This window comes from Medicago sativa, chromosome 2 (assembly GCF_051527215.1).
Source record: "Medicago sativa cultivar Bolivia chromosome 2, Bolivia_mono, whole genome shotgun sequence".
Classification (NCBI taxonomy): domain Eukaryota; kingdom Viridiplantae; phylum Streptophyta; class Magnoliopsida; order Fabales; family Fabaceae; genus Medicago; species Medicago sativa.
In genome coordinates this window covers 83,134,262-83,155,074 of record NC_140750.1, presented here as the reverse complement: position 1 = coordinate 83,155,074, position 20,813 = coordinate 83,134,262, and the positions used below count along the sequence as shown (strand labels likewise).

General features: G+C 33.4%; 4 protein-coding genes and 1 long non-coding RNA gene across 6 annotated transcripts; 3 read left to right on the top strand and 2 right to left on the bottom strand.

Annotated features, from left to right (window-relative positions):
• Positions 1 to 535: 535 nt before the first annotated feature.
• On the top strand, positions 536 to 4,679 carry LOC146951594 (beta-ketoacyl-[acyl-carrier-protein] synthase III, chloroplastic-like). The gene is made up of 8 exons (XM_085747593.1): positions 536 to 948; positions 1,279 to 1,427; positions 2,056 to 2,192; positions 2,785 to 2,890; positions 2,969 to 3,087; positions 3,459 to 3,523; positions 3,607 to 3,829; positions 4,026 to 4,679. The coding sequence occupies exons 1-8, from the start codon at positions 782 to 784 to the stop codon at positions 4,245 to 4,247; spliced, it is 1,188 nt and encodes a 395-aa protein (XP_085603719.1). The 5' UTR covers positions 536 to 781; the 3' UTR covers positions 4,248 to 4,679.
• Positions 4,680 to 6,318: 1,639 nt separating this feature from the next.
• Positions 6,319 to 10,590, bottom strand: LOC146951592 (uncharacterized). The gene is made up of 2 exons (XR_015027952.1): positions 10,451 to 10,590; positions 6,319 to 7,700 (listed from the first exon to the last, which is right to left on the bottom strand). It is a non-coding gene; the product is annotated as an uncharacterized LOC146951592 (long non-coding RNA).
• On the top strand, positions 6,580 to 9,361 carry LOC146951593 (ACT domain-containing protein ACR11-like). The gene is made up of 10 exons (XM_085747595.1): positions 6,580 to 6,829; positions 7,334 to 7,385; positions 7,486 to 7,611; positions 7,928 to 8,022; positions 8,128 to 8,212; positions 8,307 to 8,366; positions 8,444 to 8,499; positions 8,597 to 8,702; positions 8,835 to 8,903; positions 9,096 to 9,361. Exons 1-10 carry the CDS (start codon positions 6,672 to 6,674, stop codon positions 9,156 to 9,158), a joined length of 870 nt encoding a protein of 289 aa, XP_085603721.1. The 5' UTR covers positions 6,580 to 6,671; the 3' UTR covers positions 9,159 to 9,361.
• Positions 10,452 to 12,140, top strand: LOC146951591 (uncharacterized). Of its 2 annotated transcripts, XR_015027951.1 has the most exons (3): positions 10,452 to 11,382; positions 11,803 to 11,875; positions 11,958 to 12,140. XR_015027951.1 is itself a non-coding variant. In XM_085747594.1 (2 exons), the coding sequence occupies exon 1, from the start codon at positions 10,452 to 10,454 to the stop codon at positions 11,376 to 11,378; it is 927 nt and encodes a 308-aa protein (XP_085603720.1). In that variant the 3' UTR covers positions 11,379 to 11,382; positions 11,876 to 12,140. The 2 variants fall into 2 exon arrangements, 1 of the variants encoding a protein (XP_085603720.1); XM_085747594.1 differs by lacking the exon at positions 11,803 to 11,875 and having other exon boundaries at positions 11,876 to 12,140.
• Positions 12,141 to 16,202: 4,062 nt separating this feature from the next.
• LOC146951590 (putative WRKY transcription factor 40) lies at positions 16,203 to 17,768 on the bottom strand. The gene is made up of 3 exons (XM_085747592.1): positions 17,530 to 17,768; positions 17,059 to 17,406; positions 16,203 to 16,954 (listed from the first exon to the last, which is right to left on the bottom strand). The coding sequence occupies exons 1-3, from the start codon at positions 17,683 to 17,685 to the stop codon at positions 16,505 to 16,507; spliced, it is 954 nt and encodes a 317-aa protein (XP_085603718.1). The 5' UTR covers positions 17,686 to 17,768; the 3' UTR covers positions 16,203 to 16,504.
• Between the last annotated feature and the right edge of the window lie 3,045 nt (positions 17,769 to 20,813).

The following is a 20,813-nucleotide window of genomic DNA, read 5'->3' as shown; positions in this document are numbered from 1 at the left end:
TATTCTACACATTTCTGCACAATTTTATTAAAAAAATACAAATATTAACTTAAAAATAGAGACCAAAAGTAGTGATTGAAAATTTTATAGGGACTAAAAGTTGAAGAAAAATTTTAGAGGGACTAAAACGAAAAATTGATATATTTATAAGGATCAAAAACATATTTAACCCTTTTTTTTTATTTTAAATATGTAATTACACATGTAGCATGTCAAATCCTTTAATGAAGTGTCACACAAGCGTTGACTCAGTCAAAATTGTCAAAAAGAACCACAATTGCAAAGGGGGCTAATTCATAAGGGAACAAAATTTTCATTTTTTTTAATAAGGTGTCAAAATTGCAACATTTAAAACTTAAAAAGCGAAAAATGCAGTTTAGCCAAATTCATTGTTAAAAATATTCCTCAATGCATCATACATATTTGTTTTATTTGAATCTGAACCGTTGGTTAATTATTTTGCCACGTGTCAGTCATCTGTGAAAGGGAAGTGGAAAACTGGAGTAGTATATTGGAACAGAGCAGATCCGAACTCAGAGAAAAGTAAAACAACACAAGACAAGAAAAACAACAACATTGGAGTTTCCTCAACCAAAATCGTTTCGGAGCAACCTAAGATCATTCATTTCATTTCATTGTTTTTAATCTCTCACATGTTCATCTTTCTTATGCCTCTCTGTTGTATTTCTCCTTCTCCTTCTTCATTCTCATATGCTATATTACCAAACTATAGCATATAATAATAATTTGTAGTACCATACCACTTTGATTTGATTTGTAAATGGCAAATGCATCTGGGTTATTCTCTACTCCTTATGTTCCTAACTTCAGACTAAGCCTTCCTTCTCTCTCTACCACTCATCGATTTCAAACTTTCAAAATTTTTTGCTCTGGAACTATCCAAGGTGCTGCTTCCACTCTCCCCCCTTCAAAATCTCCAAAACCCAGGTCAGTTTTTTACTCTTACGGATCTATATTTCTTTCAATTTTTTTATTATTTTTAATCACACAAATGGGTTGGGACCGAGGAATTGGACCCTGGAATTGTCTGTCTTTGGACTACATACCGAGTTTAGAGCTAAAAAAAAATTATATTTTTCAGCATTTTAGTTATTATAGGTTAGAATCAGGGCTTTTTCATGATGATTCTTAAGCTAAACATGGCCTAAATGTTCACATTTGTTCATGTTATTTGGGTTCGGATCATAATAAGAATGCTAGGTTTGTGTTTTTTTAATTTATTAGTATTCATGCAATTCATATGTTTCTACTTTACAGATTTTTGATTCAAGGGTGCAAGTTGGTTGGATGTGGTTCTGCTGTGCCAGCTCTTCAGATTACTAATGAAGATCTTTCAAAAGTTGTTGATACTAGTGATGAATGGATATATGCTCGCACCGGGATTCGCAAGCGGCGTGTTCTTTCCGGTTAGTCTTTGGTTTTAGCTCATGTTATTGATTTAAACAAGATAAATAAATATATTGGTTAGTTTACTTGCTTAGTTTCTGATTTTTGAGGTTTTTTCGGACGCATTAAGGGTCTTCGGCTGCTGTGCTGCGTTTTTATTTGGTCACAGTATTCTGTTTTGGCCTTTGCTGTTTGTTGTGTATCGGTCCTGGGCAGCATCCTGGTTAGGTGTTTTGTTGCTGCCTTTTGAGCAGTTCAGATTGGTTCCTTTAGTGTCTAGCAGCCGCTTTTGTCACCTACAGGATTTTTATTGGGGAGTTCCGCCTATATACGGCGCCCGGTTGTATTTATTTTTGCCGGCTAGTTTGTTGTGCTTCTTGCATGGACTATGCCTTAATAAGGTTTGCTGTTTCAAAAAAAAAAAAAAAAAAAGACTCTTGATGATGAATTTGCAAGATGTAGTTCTAAGATTAGGCAGCTTGAGTGTTGTTTTGTATAAGATGAAGCTTCCATTTATGGAGAGCATTGGTAGATTTACAAACCCTTTTTTTCCCAAGATAATCCCATAAGTATTTAGAATCTTTTTGGCTGTTTTATAGTATATTAATAACCTTCTTTGCTTGCTATTTGTCGTTGGTGTGCTTACAGGTGAAGAGAGCTTGACAACCATAGCGGGGGAGGCAGCTAAGAAAGCTCTCGAGATGGCAAAGGTTCATCCTGATGATATTGACCTTATATTAATGTGCACATCGACACCGGATGATCTTTTTGGTAGCGCTCCACAGGTATGGGTTCATAATGTGTCATATTGAGGATAATTCTTTACATTCTGTTGATGTCTTTGTCTTTAAGCTTAGATGATTATTATTTTTCTGAACACGGCTAAAATATATTGAACAAGCTAAACTCTGCCCAAGACGAGCAGAAAAGCAAAACTGATACAGCAGAACGGATTGCTGTAAAGACGAGCCGTTAAAGGCCAGAACAGCAGCAAAACCATAGCTAAAAAGCCACAAACAGGCACAACACACACACAAACAGCAGATGTGAACGAACACACCCACACCCCCACTGTCCACACGAACCAACCTGCACAAAACAAACACAAAAACTAGCCAACAGAACAGAACACAGAAACAAAGCCTAGCAGCCTGCCAGGCGAACCAGCCCCACTCAAAACCAAACACAAAAACGCAAGCCCCACGCCACTCATCTATTAATCCGTTGGTTTGCTTTCACACCCTCTAAGTGATTAATTGAGTACTTGAGAAATTATGATGCTGCAATATCCTTTTGAAGTAATGAACTTATTCCTTTGTTGGTATCTTTCAGAGATTGGGTATATTATTTTAATCTTAATTATCGTATGAGTTGCAGATTCAACAACAACTTGGCTGCACAAAAAATCCATGGTGTTATGATCTTACGGCTGCTTGTAGTGGATTTGTGTCGGGTTTACTATCAGCGGCATGTCACATTAGGGGTATGAATTGGTTATTTTGTTTTCTCAATGCCCGCTAAATGTGGTGAAATTCATTTCTGTTAAACTGTCTGGATGCAGGGGGTGGATTTCAAAATGTCCTAGTTATTGGAGCTGATGCGCTTTCACGGTATGTTGATTGGACAGACAGAGGGACCTGTATTCTTTTTGGTGATGCTGCTGGTGCTGTAGTAGTACAGGTAATTGTTTATCTTCATGACATTGTCCAATGTGTAACAAATATCAGTTAGCAATTTGAACTTGTTCCAATGTGCAACTATTAATTTGTTGGCCATGTTTGTCTTTTCTCTGTTTAAGATGATTGCAAAGTATTGAGCCTCTTTTGTAAAATTTAAGACGATAGAAAAATTTTGTCCTAATCCTTTGAACAAACTTTTCAACTGCAAATAAAATACTATACAAGTTCTGAGGCAGCTGTCCTTATATTTTCACAAGATATGAATGTTACTTAAGAACAACAGTGAACTGATTATTTTTTATTCAACAAGGAGAAGTTCTTTATGGTGTAGAGATATAAATTGATGTCATTGGTATTATCATTGCACTGCAGGCCTGCGATATTGAGGAAGATGGTTTATTTGGTTTTGATGTGCATAGTGATGGTAGTGGTGTAAGGTACGTGCGTCTCATATTATTGAGAAGGGTAATTCTCCTCTTCCTCTTAGCTATGTAATTAAGCACTTACTCTCTTCACGTAGGCATTTGAATGCTGGCATTAAAGTTGACGAGTCAAATAATGCATTTGATTCAAATGGTTCTTTGCGGGGTTTTCCTCCCAAGAAGTCCTCGTATTCGTGCATTCAAATGAATGGAAAAGAAGTCTTTCGCTTTGCTGTACGATGTGTGCCACAGACGATCGAATCTGCCCTTGAAAAGGCTGGTCTTCCTGTATCTAGTATTGATTGGTTACTTCTACATCAGGTACAAAGAAATTCATAAAACTAACTAAACTCAAGCATGTGATATTCTTTTGTATACAACAATTCATTAGCTGCATTTACGTTGTGTATCACTTTTCTGATTGGTAGGATAAATTCTAGTTGAAACTTGTAAGTGAAAACAAAATGTCATTTGAGTTAACTTGGGAATTTTGTGGCATACATGATAATAAATGCAGGCAAACCAAAGGATTATTGATGCAGCTGCGACTCGGCTAGAAATCCCCTCAGAAAAGGTGATATCGAATTTGTCTGATTATGGTAACACAAGTGCAGCTTCCATTCCCTTAGCTTTAGATGAAGCAGTTAGAAGTGGCATGGTTAAGCCAGGACAAACTATTGCAGCTGCTGGCTTTGGTGCTGGTCTTACTTGGGGTTCGGCAATTGTTCGTTGGGGCTGAGTCGCATATTTCACATCGGCATTGCATTTTCAAATACAGAAGATTTTCAAGTGCAAGTGCAACTTTATACATAACCCAATTTCTTAAACATACATGTAGAAATGGGGTTTGGTTAGTTTGCACTAGGATAATAGCCGGAGCATCCAGCACTTCCACAACTCATTACCTTTTTGTCTTCAATTCATATTGTCCTTGGTCTTGTTTTGTCAAGTACCAATTTTTCTTTTTTTTCTGAGGTATGTATTTGTTATTCAGATTTATTTTAAAAGAGGCTTACTATTTACTTTGTAATTGTAAAAAACAATGCAGCATGGACAGTGGTTGCTTGATTGTACTCTAGACATCTTTGTCAACAGTCAAGTACACCAACCAGCTACCTAATTGTAGACATTTGTTTTACTATCTATTAAATGCACCGCATAGGAATTTCAATATCTTTGCCTAATCCATGTGGTGTGGTAGTACTTTGATGACATACAATTTTGGAGGCAATAATGATGCCATAAAATCATCCTAGAAGTTGACGATGCATTATTATAGGATAGGATAGGAATTGTGTTTGAAATTTATGTTTAGTTTTGTTTGAAAGTAGTTTTTTCTTGCTTGGATTAGTTTATTCCACGTGAACTCTGGATGCTGCTAAGGAAAAAATAAGTCAAGTTACCACTTTTTAACTTAAAAGTATTAAACACTAATCTTTTAAAGAAAGGTCTAGAACCTGGAAGTGCTTATTTCTCTTTGGATTATATCTGTGACAATTTAAGAGTTTCTTGCACGGAACATTGGTTATGAGTTATGACTAATGACAAGTTTATGATAAGATAGGATCGTACCCTTAAATGTGAAGTCTTTTGTTCTTCTCTTCCACTCTCATCTTATGGAAGCGTATACAAGTCATTAACTGTTTCAAATAATACAAATCTCTCTTTGTATGCCCATACAAATGATATATGATGCGATTACAGCAAGAGATTTATTGGTGGTTATAAAATGGAAAACTAAGGACATTGCAGAGAAAGTCTTGGATGGTCACGGGATCAAGAAATGACATTTGATCACCCTCTCTTATGTTTTTATTCTTCTTTCACATTTTCCATTTCCTCTCTCTCCTCTCTTTAAATGTCATGAAGTGTCAGTTATTGGTTGGTTGTGACCAAGGGCAATGGTTTGGTCATGTGACCAACTAAGAATTACTCGGACATTGTAAACATTCGTTTTATACAAGAAAATTGTTAAATGACCTAATACTAGTAACTTTGAATATTTTGGTAGAGGATATTTCTAGACTGAATAAAAGCTTGCCTATAAGTTTGTTGTTAGTTGTTGTGGAAATGTACTTCAAATTTTTAACCACGTTAAGATTTTTGGGGTCTCTTGATCTCATTATCATAACATCATTTGTGCCCACATGACAATAATAACTGTAAATTAAAACCTTCCTTCAAAAAAAACTGTAAATTAAAACCTTAATTTGTCCTACAATGAATGTCACTTTTCAGTTTTGAATAGATCATTATTAACTTTTTTTTCTTTTTTTTATTTAGGAAAAAAAAACTTATTTTTTTCTAATTGTATTATGTAGTTAATAGTATGACCATCACTCTAAAATTACATATTTCACTTCACATTTTTAATAATTATGAATATACCATCACAATAAGGATAATTTGATAAAATTATTATTATCTTTATTTCATTCACATACTTTTCTTAATTTGTCAAAAAAGAAAAAGCAAATATGACCTCTTTGTAGAACAATTAAGTATTATTTTTTTCTTCCATTAGTTCTCTCCCCTTGAGAGTTGAGATAATCTTATTCGAGAGTGAAAAGAGTGAAAACACCGTCAACACTAAATGTAGACCACCTTTTTCAACTGATATTGGTATTTTAGCAAAGGAAGTATTATTATTATATTATGTAATATAATAGAAAATGCAAATGTAGACCACCTTTTTCAACTGATATTGGTATTTTAGCAAAGGAAGTATTATTATATTATGTAATATAATAGAAAATGCACACACATGAAGGTGAGTATTATTAGTATTGTGAAAATAAAAATGAGTAGTAGTAGCTCAAATAGTTATTATTATTATTATAAAATAAAAGAATAATAAAGTGAGGAGGGACCAGTTTTATCTGCTCCTATCCAACATAACAAGGATGGTATGGCACAGTTGATTCACAGAAATATATAATATCCACCAAACGCGTCACTTTTTAATTAGTTGTACAAAAACATATCATCAAGATTAGAAGTGGACGTCACATATTTCATCACATTATTATTATAGAGATATAGATAAATTCATTCTGCTCTCTCATTTCCTCATATATCTCCATGCTATCTGCTAAGCCATGTCTTCTGTCTCATTGAACTTATAATTTTTCTCTCCTTTTCAAATCCTTCAACTCTTTGAAAAATGGCTGTGGCTATGGCTGCTTGCAGTCTTGGACTTCACTTGAGTTCTGATAATAACTTCTTCAGACCTTTGGAAAAATCCATTTGCAGTGCCTCCATCTTGAAGACCACTTCTATGTATGATACTAGTAAACTATCTTTCAGTCTTCAAAAAACTAGGTAAGTACTTTTGGTTATTATTATTTTGCTACATATAAACTCTTTCTTTATAAAAATTTATAAATATCTAGTATAAGTAATGTGTCTATCACTTGGTACCTCTGCTTAAAGTTGCTGATTCTGGCAAGTAATTTATCTTTTTACTATTCAGTCTTTTTGTTGGACTATATTTAGATATAGAGGTGTGTTATTTAGACATACAAAAGTCGGACAAAGTAACACGTATAAAATACAACTAGGACGTGTTTGGTGTTAGAAACGAGGTTTGAGAAGAAAAAAACTATATAAAAGTTAGAAACTATTGTTGATATCGGATTTTGTGTCCGAGAAACATTTATGTTAGGTATATACTTGTTAATTGGGCTGATCGAAGGCGTGATGAGTAAAGTACTTAAAAAACAGCACATCATTGATTAATATATATTCAACTTGGGAAGTGACTGCTTGGATTGCACCTCAAATGAAGTGTCCATTTTGTGTTAATTGTATGTACCATTTTCTCAGATTATCATCTTCAGCAATTACAATCATCCCTCGAGCAACAGCTGTTTCTGAGGTATTTGGCAAAATCAATCTTTTGCAAGTGAATAAGTCATGCAGAATAATTATATAAGCTTGTCACCAACATTTCCTTTTAACTCTCGTGTGGAGAACAGGATGGAAATCAAGGTGTTGCTGATACTGTCCCAACACCTATAGTTATAATTGATCAAGACTCTGATCCTGATGCAACTGTCGTCGAGATTACCTTTGGTGATCGCCTTGGTGCTCTTCTTGACACCGTAAGCATTTCTCTCAACAAATCAATTGGTGCTCCATCTTTTTTATACATCACTGTGTAGCACCGACACTTCAATTCAATGCGTATTCACTGTCCAATGTGTCAGTTTCAGTCTATGTCAATGTTTCATATAATATATATGCAGCACTGCATATGCATGTATCTATATCTATATCTTATATTTAAATGTCATTCTGCATCTTCTTTTTTCTTTTTTTTTTGAAGAAAGCATGTCATTCTGTATTATTTTAAAAAAGCGTTGAGATGTGGTTGAAAATAAACTTAAATCAAGAAAATGGTCTTTACATGTGTTGCAGATGAATGCATTGAAAAACTTGGGACTGAATGTTGTTAAGGCAAGCGTGTGTCTGGACTCTTCTGGCAAGCACAACAAGTTTTCCATCACAAAGGCGTAAGCACTATTCCCTTGTATTGTACATGTTCGTTTTATGGATCAAGATTATGATTAGAATCTGCAGTAATTTATTTGGAGATGCGTGTGGAACTTTGATTGCAGTGATACAGGTAGAAAAGTGGAAGATCCAGAGTTGTTAGAGGCAATCCGTTTGACAATTTTAAATAACATGATCACATATCACCCGGTACCTATGCTTCTCAGTTGTCCTACTACTTTGTAGCATGATTTTTAATTTAGAGTTATAATTAGAGTTACATGTTTTCAAACTGGTTTTAAAGGAATCAAGTGCCCAATTAGCTCTAGGAGCAGCTTTTGGACTTATGCCTCCAAAGGAGCAGGTGATGAATTCAATACTTTTCACTCATTTCTGTTCACAACATGCATACTTATTAATTTTCTGAAATACCAATTTCAGCTTGATGTGGACATAGCGACCCACTTAACAATCACCGATGATGGTCCTGACAGAAGGTGGTGATCTTTATATACATGTGTGTGCACGCACACTCACAAATCCTTAAGTAACATGTTCTAGCTACTAATTCTGTTTTTGGTGTTTGTGCTGCAGTTTGCTGTATGTGGAGACAGCTGATCGGCCTGGATTATTGGTTGATCTTGTAAAGATTATTACTGACATTAACATTGCTGTTGAATCTGGTGAATTTGACACTGAGGTAGTTAAATACATTGCCAAAATATTCATGCCCCAAATGTAACAATTAATTGTATATTATGATCAAGTTTCTTAAAAAATCATGTCTCAAACTCTCAGTTACATTGAAAACTTAATTTGTTGTAAAATGTAGGGGCTTTTGGCTAAGGCAAAGTTTCATGTCAGCTACAATGGTAAAGCCACCATCAAGCCTCTCCAGCAGGTAATTGGTTGATGCATGCTGCATGTTAATTTGTTGGATGAATTGGATTGTAATGATATATATAGAAGACTTAGTTTATTAGGTGCTAGAACTTAGAAGCGCCTTAATTTACATGTTATCAGAAAATGAAACTTGATTAGTTTCGGAATACTGAACTGAACTGATTAAAATGCATGTGTACCTATCTGGCAGGTTCTTGTTAACAGCTTGAGATACTTCTTGACTCGTCCTACAACTGAGGAATCCAGTTTTTGAGTGGCAAATTGTCACAATTGCAACACATTTTATTTGCTTTGGGAATATAATAACCACAATATTGGCAATGCATTTGGAGGACAAATGTAGAATATTGTTAGCCCAAAGCTGGAGTACATTCCACTCAATCAACAAATACAATTGGATAGCATTGCAGAGTCACCATATTGTAAATTTACTAGTCATAATCTTCTTGCTTTGCACTTCCACGGCTTTATTCATATTTTATATAATTTATTAGAGTAATTTTTTGAAAATTATTACATATTACATCTATCTAAAACATAATAAAAAAATAATTTTATAGAACATAACTAAAGGTAATTACATTAACAAATGTAATCACTAAGTTTTTTTTGTTTTTTTTATTTTGAGTAACTTGGGTATTTTTTTCATCATACTTAATAAGAAGAGTTGTTAACCCTTTGGATATGTTGTTCAAAATTATCAAAATGTAAACTATATAAAACATCTTTTAATTGTGTACAAAAAAAAAAGATATGGAATTAATAGACCTTACAAAAGTTGGGCAATCTATATTATTATTACGAGAATAAATCATTTCATATCTATTTAACTTCAGTTTGCTTATTGGCATAAGCACTTGTGGGATTTGAAAGAATATTTTCATTTTGAGACGTGGATTTGAGAGAACTTATGTAAACAACTTATGACATATTCATAAGTTATTTTTAGCTTATTTTCATAAGATCTCAAGATAGTTTATGAAAACAATTTATAGTTTATACAACATACTTACTTATCATCTAATCATTTAATATCATATCATATTTTCACATTAATTTATTTTAAAATAAATAAATTCAAATGTTAAATAAATTTTGCGTACATGTTATTAGTACCCAAACAAACTTCAAAGTACCTAAAATATACTTTAGTTAAAACCGTGCATAACTCTCAGACGACAATTAAACTAAGATCGAGGGCGTATTAAATTGAAAGAGTAAGCTATTAAATTGATCCTTCTTTTTAAAATCACTTTCAAAATTAGTCTTTAATTTTGTTAATATTTCAAAATAGTCTAATCATTTCATTAATTAAAATAATCCCTCACGTTAAAAAAAAAAAAAAAATTCGTTGATATGGTCATATCAATTCTTCATTATACTTACTTGTGATATCAATTCCGATAAGTATTTACTTATTGTCATGTTAATCATTACAAAAAAGAAAAAGAATTATCGTCAATATTGTATTATAATATATTAATTAATTAAAAAAAGTGGGTTGGATAAATGAAAGTAAGAAAGTTATTCAAGACAGAAAGTTACCATGGAAGAAGAAGAAGCGAACATGGAAGGTGGTAACATGATGCACGAAGAAGAAGATCCATACGAATCCTTTGGTATATCTACTTCCCAACAACAACTTCTCGACACCGTTCCCTTCGTCGGAGACACTCTCACTTCACCCTGCAACTGCAACAACCTCCACCACGATGCCGAGATCATCCCATCCTCCACTTCTCCCGTCATTCTCCTCTCCGCTCCAGACACCCAGCAGCAGCACGTCGATAACCAAGACGTTTCTCACACTCCGCCGGAGGATCCACCGCTTCCATCTTCCATAGTTGATGTTTCTCAATGTGAGTTTAATCAAGCTGTTATTGATGTTGTTGATGATGTTCCTCAAATGTTTGTTCATTTTCCTGGGTTTGAAAAAGATTCTGAATTAGGGTTTGTTGAAAACTCACGCTTTCTTGAACAAGATCGACTCAGTGAGTTTCCCGAGATACATCCCGATGAATTTAGCATTTTGGATAGAGCAATTTCTGATGTTGATAAGGCTCCTACCAAAAAGTTGAAATTAGGGTTTGATCCTTTGAATGTTGAAACCCAACAAGTTGTTCAAAATGATGCTGAGGATGTTAACATGGTTGATGTTGAGGGAAATGAGTCAAGTCAAGAGGAGGAGATTATGGAAATTTCTAGAATGCGCAAGGGTCCGGTGTTGGATTTGATGCCGGACTCAATCCACTCTTCTTTCGAGAAACCAACTGCAAATGAAAGGGGGTCCGGGGAGGATAAGGAGAAGGAGACGGTTACTGTTTTTGATGTGTTGAAATTTCTTGCGGAGACCGCTGTTAAAGAAGATGATGGTCTTACTTTGTTGGAAACTATAAAACGTGCTGGTGTTATATTTCCTCGTCCCAGCTGGTGGCCCGATGATATGAAATCTGAACTCTTCAACTTACGATGATTAGGTGAAGAAGCTCTTTTCTTAACTGACTTTTTGGTTTTTTTTTTGAGGACATTGACAGTGCTTTCATGGAATATTCTCAATAGCATATGTTCTTCTTCTACTACTAATTGTGTTTTGATATTAACCTATGATGATATTGTATGGTAGGATTATAGTTTCTATCATCTTTTGAATGTTGACTATCACTTGTAACTGTGGTTCAGAACTTAACTTGTTATATATTCTAAAATAGTATTAAATTAAACTAATGTTATTGTTGCTTGTTTATGACTCTATCATGTCTAACTTAAATATTCCTTCTTTGTTTATATTCTAATGTTATGTTTATCACGTGTAATAATGGCATTAGAGTAAATCATCCTTAAAGCACTTAAATATTTCTTTTGTTTTCAAACTTTTCTGCTGCTTACCGACCGAGAAGAATATGATAATGAACCATGATAGACGATTGCTTCCTGTCCCACTGATGAATATAAAATAACGATATGGTTCAGGTAAGCCAAAGCAATATGAGATAGTTTTGGTCAATGCCATCTGTAGTCATATTAACAATCAGGAAAGTTTCATAACTTGAAGGAAAGAAGACCAGGCTGTGGAATCTACAAATTTCAATACGTGCATGTGTGTGAGTTTTTGTATGTTTCAAATCTTTATATGTATTTGAAAATCAGTGACTGGGCAATTCTAATTCTGAATTCTGATGTTGTACTGAGCATATTGAAATGGCCATAGCCAGTTTTGGCCATCATTTACCATTTACCTGATATGTGTCATGGATTCGACAAAATCACTTTAACCTAGAACTATTTAAGACAGGGACTAGTTTTCCCTAGCAAGAGAGAGGCATCATTTACTATCTCCTCTGCCATTCTGTTTTCTATGTTTTTTATCAACTAAGTTCTGCAATCTGCATTACCTACTCGTTACTTGATCAGGGTAACAATGCTGAATTAGTTTAACCGTAGTTGAACTTGAACACCTGAGGATTAGGTCACATTGTCACACCAACAACAAATCCTAAAATGATGGATCTGGTGTAATACATACAGCCTAAGGGGAGATGAAATTAACCGATGTAAATTGTTTGAGTAAACGTTTGATGAAGGTAATTTTGAAGTTTAAACTTGATATTGTTACTCCTTTAAGAAGTTTGATGAATAACTTCCTATGGATTTACAATGTAACGCAAAAGTTACATTGTATTGCCTCCCTTTAACCAAATTCCTGCATTTTCACTAAAATTGTATTTGACATGAGATAAAAGTATGTTTGGACATTAAATCAAACATAACCAAACGTACAATCTATGGGACCATTCTATTACGAGGCTGTGTTTATATTAATCTATGGGACCATTCATAATATTAGATATTTTGTTGAACTCTATATCAACTGATAAAGGATGAAGCTTTGAACTTGCTTCTTTCCAAGGCAAACCTCGAGATTACTTCTACCGGATATCATTCAAAACCACATCTCACATAAATTTAGTGATTCTAGGTGTGCTTCCAAGTTTTTCATTGGGGTTTTTGTTAAACTTTGCTTGGCACACATGTTCTGGGGAAACTATTATAGTTAGTTTGTTATCACATAAGATTGATCCAGTTTTCAACCAATTTGTTTTTTATAAAAATTATATGTGAATGTGTAGAATTAGGATCTGGTACAATTATAAAACTACAGAACTTTGAAATTTACTTTGTAAAAGGATCGGCTAAGTGTTATGTCATAGGATCGACTACACGAAATATGACTTTGAAAACAGCTTGTGAACTATTCCGTTGTTACATCATTGAAGAAGTTTTGTTGCTTGATTTAGAAGTTTTGGAAGAGCCATAGTTTAGAAATTTGAATTGAGCAATCTTTGACAGTTCTTTAAATTGCTTGATGCACAAGAGTATAAAAGACTGAGCTGAGCCTGATTTGCAAAAGCATAATCAATTGGACATGTTATTCCATTCCTACTTAATAGATCAAAATGAGGAACATGCCCCCTTTATCTTCTTCATATAAAGAGATCCTGTGTTATGCTTTAAAAAACGATTCAATTATAAATCACGTTGTCCATATTTTCTCCACTGATATCCATCTTCCACTATCTAATGAAAATTAACACAAAACAATTATATGTTAAGCACAATGATGTTGTGAGATCAAAATGTAATGTCATACAGAGTGTACACCGCATTAGTTATTGCTTGTTACAGTCAGAACTCATGTTGAAAGGCACAATTGAAATTACTAAATTACACCAATTTTTTCAATAAATATAAGTATATTATATTTTGGCTTAATTGCACTTTTGGCCCCCTATCTTTCCAAAACTTGCGGTTACAGCCCCCTAACTAATTTAAATACAAAACGGCCCCCTAAGTATTGAATCTTTGACAGTTTTGGCCCCCCAAGGCCAAAAAAAATTAAAAAAAATGACACGTGGCACCTCATTTAGGGTGCCACGTCAGCGTTGGAGGCCAAAACTGCCAAAGATTCAATACTTAGGGGGTTGTTTTGTATTTAAATTAGTTAGGGGGCTGTAACCGCAAGTTTTGGAAAGATAGGGGGCCAAAAGTGCAATTAAGCCTTATATTTTTGTTATTTTTTCAATAACACATGTGATTAATCAGAACTCATTCATCTGATTTAAATCAATAGTTGAAATTGATTTAATTTATCTAAACTATCTGATCTCAAATTAATGATCGAGATTTCTTATTGTGGAAACTATGTACTTTTATCAACGTTGAGAGTCCGGACCATCCTCCCTCCCTAAATACCACCCAACTTTTATCACTTGATCATATGTAAGTTTTTTTTTTTTTTTTTTTTAAATATTCCCTTTTCTATGTTCTAATGTTATGTTTATCACGTGTAATAATGACAATAAAGTGAACCAGCCTAAAGTACTAAACTATTTCTTATTTTCAAATATTTCTGCTACCTACCGATCTATCAGAGTATATTTTACTATGAAAAATGAAAGAGGCATGCGGCCTGACCCACTGATGAATATAAGATAGGGTGAACCATAAAATAAAGACAACTCTTGAGGATGACAAGAAGACAAGTATGAATCTGAAGGGTGTACATTTATGTCTTTATACTTTATACTTAAGCCATTTCCATGTCAAATTATATCTTGAAGCAGAAGTCATATGCAAAGACCTTGTAAGGGGAAGATTGAGTAGGATATACATTCATTCATGAGTTAATAAACAATGTAGCACCGACACTTTTGATGGAAGGCGTGTCAGGTGTTCGAGTCGTGCCGATGTCTGACACCAGTGCATGTGATTAGATTCAAAATTAATTCATTCTTTTTCAAAATTTTACCAATGTTAGTGTCGTGTCTGTGTCTGTCATTGCTTCGTAGCTAATAAACGACCACATCAACTCTAAAAAACAAAGACAAATTAAGCAAATGAAAGGACCAACTAAGGTCAATGGTCATATTAACAATTAGGCAAGTGGCACAAGTTGAGGGGAAGAAGCCCCGGCTGCGGAATGTACAAATCAATACTTGCATTGCATGTGTGTGTGACTAAGTTTATATATGTATGTGTTTGTACCAATCAATATGTGTTTGTGAGTGTATGTATATTTGTACAAATGCATATATGTATTTGACAATTTGAAATGACCATAGCCAGTTTTGCCCGTCATATTATATATTATGTATAGGAATAGGACAAGACCAGGACCAGAGGCAGGTATCCTAGAGGTATTCTTTAATCTTCTCTTCCATTCTCTTTTCTATGCTTTTGGTTAATAAAGTATCAAGAAAGGAGTCTTATGGTCAACTAAGTACATCAAGGTAACATAGCAATGCTGAATTAGTTTAACAGTATTGAGTTGAACAACTCTGGATTGAAGTGCTTTATACTTTCTATACCTACTTGCAGGAAAAATCTGTGTTATTATAATATTTTAGTTAGGTATTCTAGACAAATTGGCACCGGGTCACAACAACAACAAATCTGAAGATGTTGGATCAAATTAAAAGATTTGGATAAACATGATTTTGAAGAGTAAAATTGATTTGGTTACAAATAAGTTGAAGTTTTTGGACGGTATTTTTCTCAAGACTACACAAATAATATAACACAAGCTTTTTTTTAGGATACATAACACAAAAGTTAAACGTCTAGTTGTTGAGAAGTCTTATATTTGATGAGATATGGTCTAAAAATGATTTTATCGATGGTTGACACTTGATTGTCGTCACCTTACAAGTCGGTTCTGTAGGATATCAAAACCTATCTAAGATCCATTTGCAAAATTACCATAACCAAAATCCTGCATATTCACTAAAATTGCATTTGACAGGAGATAAAATCAAGGTTAATTAATACTCTATTCTGAAACTAAACATACAATCTATGGGACTCTAGACAACGAATCAAGGATGGAACTTGAAAGATTGAACTTGCTTCTTTCCTAGGAATCTCAAGATTACTTCTACTACTGTATATCATTCAAAACCATATCTCACTAATTCAGCCACTCTAGGTGTACTTCCAAGTTTTTCATTGGAGGTTTTGTTAAAACCATTATAGCTAATTTGTTATCGCGGAAGATTGATCTAGTTTATCGACAATCAACTTGTCTTATAAAAATTATGTGTATGCATGTATGTAGAGTTAGGATCTGCACAATTATAAAACTAAACATGACTTTGAAACTAACTTTTATTATAGGGTCGATCGACTACCCGAAATATCTTAGGATTGCAAGATTATTGATAGTAGGATCATTTGATTTATATTTCATTATTTACGATACTTAGATTAATGAAGAATATAGTTATAAAGGTAAAAGAACTCATGGAAGAAGTTTTGTTGCTTTGTTTAGAAATTTTGGAAGAACTTAGTTCAGAAATATGAATTGACCTATCCAAGCTAGTTCTTTTCCTTGCTTGATGAAAAAGATATAAAAAACTGAGCTGAGCCAGATTTGCAAAAACATAAACAATTGGACATGCTATTCCTTTCCTACTTAATGAATCAAAATGAGGAATATTCCTACTTTCTCTATGTTGTATTTACACATATAGAGATCCTATGCCATGTTTTAAAAATGACCTGTTTATAGAACATTTGACTTGACAATAACATTTTCTACTTGAACTAATTTTGGTGTAACATTTTTCCTGATATGGCAGCAGCAAGTGCTGCTCTGAAGTTAAGATCCTTGGTCAATGAAGTAGCCATCTGTTCCACCAAAATCTGTGGTACTTCCATTTTGGGATTATTTATCATCATATTCTTAGAAGGTTCAGAAGAAGGTGCTTTCTTTGTCCAATCAAGTGTAACTGTACTTGGTGCAGAAGAAGGTACTACTGGACTAATTTGGTTCCTACAACGATTGTTTGTCGGCTCCGTTTGAGAAGGATGAGGATGATTATGCTCTCCTTCATATGTTGCAACCACAACTGATGGATCATCCACACTTCTTTGCACCTTCTTCTTCACTGTGCAGCTTGGAGCAAATGAGCATTTGAAGTATGCTCTTGGGGATGGATTATCCCTTGTCACCTTTTGTCCATATTTTCTCCACTGATATCCATCTTTCACAATCTGAAAATAAATTAACACAAAAAATGTCAAACAAAATCACTTACAAGTCATACAACCTAATGAAATGGCTTTGCAAATTAATAATGAAGAAAAATGAATCTTACAAGGCTTGAATCAGATGATTCTGTCTTGAAATAAACTCTTGAAACTTTAGCCTTAATGCAAGTTTCTACTATTTGCCTTGGTTTCTTGCATGATTGATCTTCATCACTTGAACTGCTCTCAGAGTTGTTTCCAGTTACTCCTCCCATTAGATTGTTACTGCTGCTTATTTCATCAGATTTCCTTTTCTGAGATGGGCTTTGCTCCTTATGATCAGGATTCTTTCTCATATATTCCATCAGATTGTTTCTCAATGTGTTGTAATTCTCACACATCTCAGTCAACATTCCTGTCAACTTCTTGTTTTCTGCACTCACTCGTTTCAGCTCCTCCACCAAGGCACCACTTGACTGAAAATATCAATATTCATGCAACTTTAATTAGTAAAAACCAAAAACCTCATATATCTAGTATTCATAATGTACTGACTAATAAGAAAATCATTCAGAACCAAAGTAACCAAACTAACTTACCTCTTCTTTTGCAGAAGATATACTCATCCCTAATGAGAAAAAATTGTTTTCCACCTCATACTTCTTGAAGCTTACAGGAGGTTGTTCATGAACCCTACTGCGTGGATTAATGTTGAGATCCAAGGAAGTGTTAATCCATGATGATGAAAAATCCATATGTCAAATAAATTATTCAAACTATATAAGTATGACTTTCTTGATGTTGAAAGAAAAAGAGATGAAGAAGATGAAGTCTTTGTGAAGTGAGGGAGTGAGAGAAGTATGTATATATATACTCTTTAGTTAGAAGAGGCTGCCTAGACTAGGTAGAAGGCAGTTGGTGCTAAGAAGAACACAAGTTGAACAAGGAAGCTGTGTGGGAAAGAGACTTTGGAAAAAGACACATGGAAATTATGTTATGTCTCTTGCATATTATATTGTTTATTCATTATTGTGTAGTAGCAGTGTTTGACTAGTGTTCTAGACCAAAGACAGATAAGAGGAACGTGTCTATATATTATATGCTTTTATGATCACTACTCAAGGTGTAAAAAATTAATTATTCCTTCAACGGGTTACTTCAACTATACGAAATAAACAAGAAAAAGAAAATTAGAATTAGAAAGCTCTCATATCATAAAGGGGTGACAATTTTTTTTTTTATAAGAGCCAAAGTTAGGAACTACAAAGAAAGTTTTATGGCCATTAAACCTATTCAACCAAAATTTAGCAAAACTTAACATATGTATGTAACTTTGTTGGTCTCACGATATGCATGCTGAAATTTGTGACTTATGAGTTAAACAAACAAACCAAATTTGAGAAACTATACGAGAACAAGGGTGTGTTCTGTTCTCTACTATACACTCCTTCACTATTTGCTTAATTCGTTCATGTGAATCTCATTCGATAATTATCCTCTTAAAACAATTAAGTAAGGGTGTATTTGTTTCAAGTTTATCAAATTTATTTTTGGGAATAACATTCCTTAGAATACAAAGATGAGAATTTTATTTCAAGGTATTTAAGAAAAATATGTTTGGTTAACTTTATAATATTCCTAGGAACCATAAAAATAAGGATTATAATAGGTAACTATATCTTTCTTTCTAAAGCTTGTCTGGTCAAGCAATCCCTAACCCTAATTTTAACCTAACTTTTTCCCTCCCATTTCAACGCAATAAATTCGCAGATTTGACCTCCTCACCCCTTTGTCACGCAATAAATGTCATTCATGTTTGAATTTCTCATTTAAATGTCCTTAAAGCATTTCGAATTCTCACATTTGACCTTCTCACTTCTTTGTCATTCATTAAATGCACTTTTGCCATTCATATCAAATTCGAAAATTCTCTCCTCATTTAAATGCAATTGTTTGACCTTCTTCTTTAAGATTAATCTTTTAAATGCTCCTTTACCACACAATAAATTCTAACATTTGACCTTCTCACCTCTTTGTCACGCAATGAATTTCATTCATATCAAATCCGAAAATTTTGTCCTCATTTAAATGCAATTGTTTGACCTTCTTCTCTAAGATCAATCTTTTAAATCTTTCTTTCTAAAGCTTGTTTGGTCAAGCAATCTCTAACCCTAATTTTAACCTAGCTTTTTCCCTCCCATTTCAACGCAATAAATTCGCAGATTTGACATCATCACCCCTTTTTCACGAAATAAATGACATTCATGTTTGAATTTCTCATTTAAATGTCCTTAAAGCATTTTGAATTCTCACATTTGACCTTCTCACTCCTTTGTCATTCATTAAATGCATTTTTGCCATTCAAATCAAATCCGAAAATTCTCTCCTCATTTAAATGCAAATGTTTGACCTTGTTCTTTAAGATTAATCTTTTAAATGCTCCTTTACCACACAATAAATTCTAACATTTGACCTTCTCACCCCTTTGTCATGCAATGAATTTCATTCATATCAAATTCAAAAAATTTATCCTCATTTAAATGCAATTGTTTGACCTTCTTCTTTAAGATCATTCTTTTAAATGCTCCTTTACCACACAATAAATTCTAACATTTGACCTTCTCACCCCCTTTGTCACGCAATGAATGACATTCATATGCTCATGTCTATCTCTTATTATTAAAGCTTAACCCCCTCAGCAGAAATCATCTTCACCCTCTCACGGGTCAGCATAGTCAAGGAAATGTGTGTGTTTTTTTTTTTTGAGGTATTTTAGATACATCATATTTTCTTTGAGTCAATCCATGTTTTAGAAATTTCTAATTGGGGTTTTTCAAGATGTAGATAAAATCGAATTTTGATTGTATTACACGAGATTCAGATGTGGTTAGTTCTATGTATTTTTCTTATATGTTTTTAAGTTGTTTCTGTTTTTAATCTCAGACTTACCAATGATGGTTTAGAGATGTATTTTTGTTTTATGTTTTTGGTAACAACGTGTAAAATGTTTCCTTATCCCAAGAAAATATAATGAATATGTCTTTTTTGCTTTAAGTTATATGTCCACCTTTATTTTGATTCAGTATATATAATATACTGTATTTGTAAATTATCCCATCGATATAGTGTTAGAAGAAAATATAAAAGACAAAAAAATTGTGCACTGACATAGCGTAAACAAAATTTAAATAAGTTAAACAAAGTTTGGATACGAACCAAAGCTATAAGACATCAAACAGGCTCAGACATAGTGTAAAATTTGAGCAAGATATATGCTTTTATACCTCAAAGAATATAATTAAATCAGCTTACTTTTCTACAAGTTAACAAATATCGGACATCACATAATATATAGTTTAAGCAGGTCACCTACATATAAATTTAGAGGATCTAAAATAATCAAATTTGAACAAGTTCAACTCAGTTTGGATACATTAATAGTACTCAAGTTTTAAAAAGTTCAACTTATTTTATGATTTTAACATGCATCCATATGGAATTTCAATCCGAAAATGGCTAAGATACTTTTCTATCATTAGTTATCCTTTTTTAATGTAAGTTAGTTGGTCATATGGTAAAGCACACCTGACTGAGATTGAATGTATATGTTTGAAACCATTTATTTTAAGTAACATAATATTAAATGAACGTGTAACCTCTCTTGAGCCTTAGAGGTTAGCATGTCTCAAATATCTTACCTCCATTATCTTCATTCCCATTTAGAGTTTATAAAAATCAAAGATAGTTATATATTCTATTGTAGTAAAAATTTGCTTTGTAAATTGTCCATGTAAATCCAAGAACGTGTTTGCACAAATTGTCCATGTCTCTTATTTGTACTTTAATGATGTCATACTCTAACGATGTCAACTTAATACTAATT

What these genes read in the sequence shown, in the direction of transcription:
- LOC146951594 (XM_085747593.1), top strand. Translation starts at nt 782, where the DNA reads ATGGCAAATGCATCTGGGTTATTCTCTACTCCTTATGTTCCTAACTTC. An exon ending in TCAAAATCTCCAAAACCCAG is followed by an intron (nt 949 to 1,278) that starts GTCAGTTTTTTA and finishes TCTACTTTACAG; the next exon opens with ATTTTTGATTCAAGGGTGCA. An exon ending in ATTGGTTACTTCTACATCAG is followed by an intron (nt 3,830 to 4,025) that starts GTACAAAGAAAT and finishes TAATAAATGCAG; the next exon opens with GCAAACCAAAGGATTATTGA.
- LOC146951593 (XM_085747595.1), top strand. Translation starts at nt 6,672, where the DNA reads ATGGCTGTGGCTATGGCTGCTTGCAGTCTTGGACTTCACTTGAGTTCT. An exon ending in TTCAGTCTTCAAAAAACTAG is followed by an intron (nt 6,830 to 7,333) that starts GTAAGTACTTTT and finishes CCATTTTCTCAG; the next exon opens with ATTATCATCTTCAGCAATTA. An exon ending in GAGCAACAGCTGTTTCTGAG is followed by an intron (nt 7,386 to 7,485) that starts GTATTTGGCAAA and finishes TGTGGAGAACAG; the next exon opens with GATGGAAATCAAGGTGTTGC.
- LOC146951591 (XM_085747594.1), top strand. Translation starts at nt 10,452, where the DNA reads ATGGAAGAAGAAGAAGCGAACATGGAAGGTGGTAACATGATGCACGAA.
- LOC146951590 (XM_085747592.1), bottom strand. Translation starts at nt 17,685, where the DNA reads ATGGATTTTTCATCATCATGGATTAACACTTCCTTGGATCTCAACATT. An exon ending in TATCTTCTGCAAAAGAAGAG is followed by an intron (nt 17,407 to 17,529) that starts GTAAGTTAGTTT and finishes TGATATTTTCAG; the next exon opens with TCAAGTGGTGCCTTGGTGGA. An exon ending in AATCATCTGATTCAAGCCTT is followed by an intron (nt 16,955 to 17,058) that starts GTAAGATTCATT and finishes ATTTATTTTCAG; the next exon opens with ATTGTGAAAGATGGATATCA.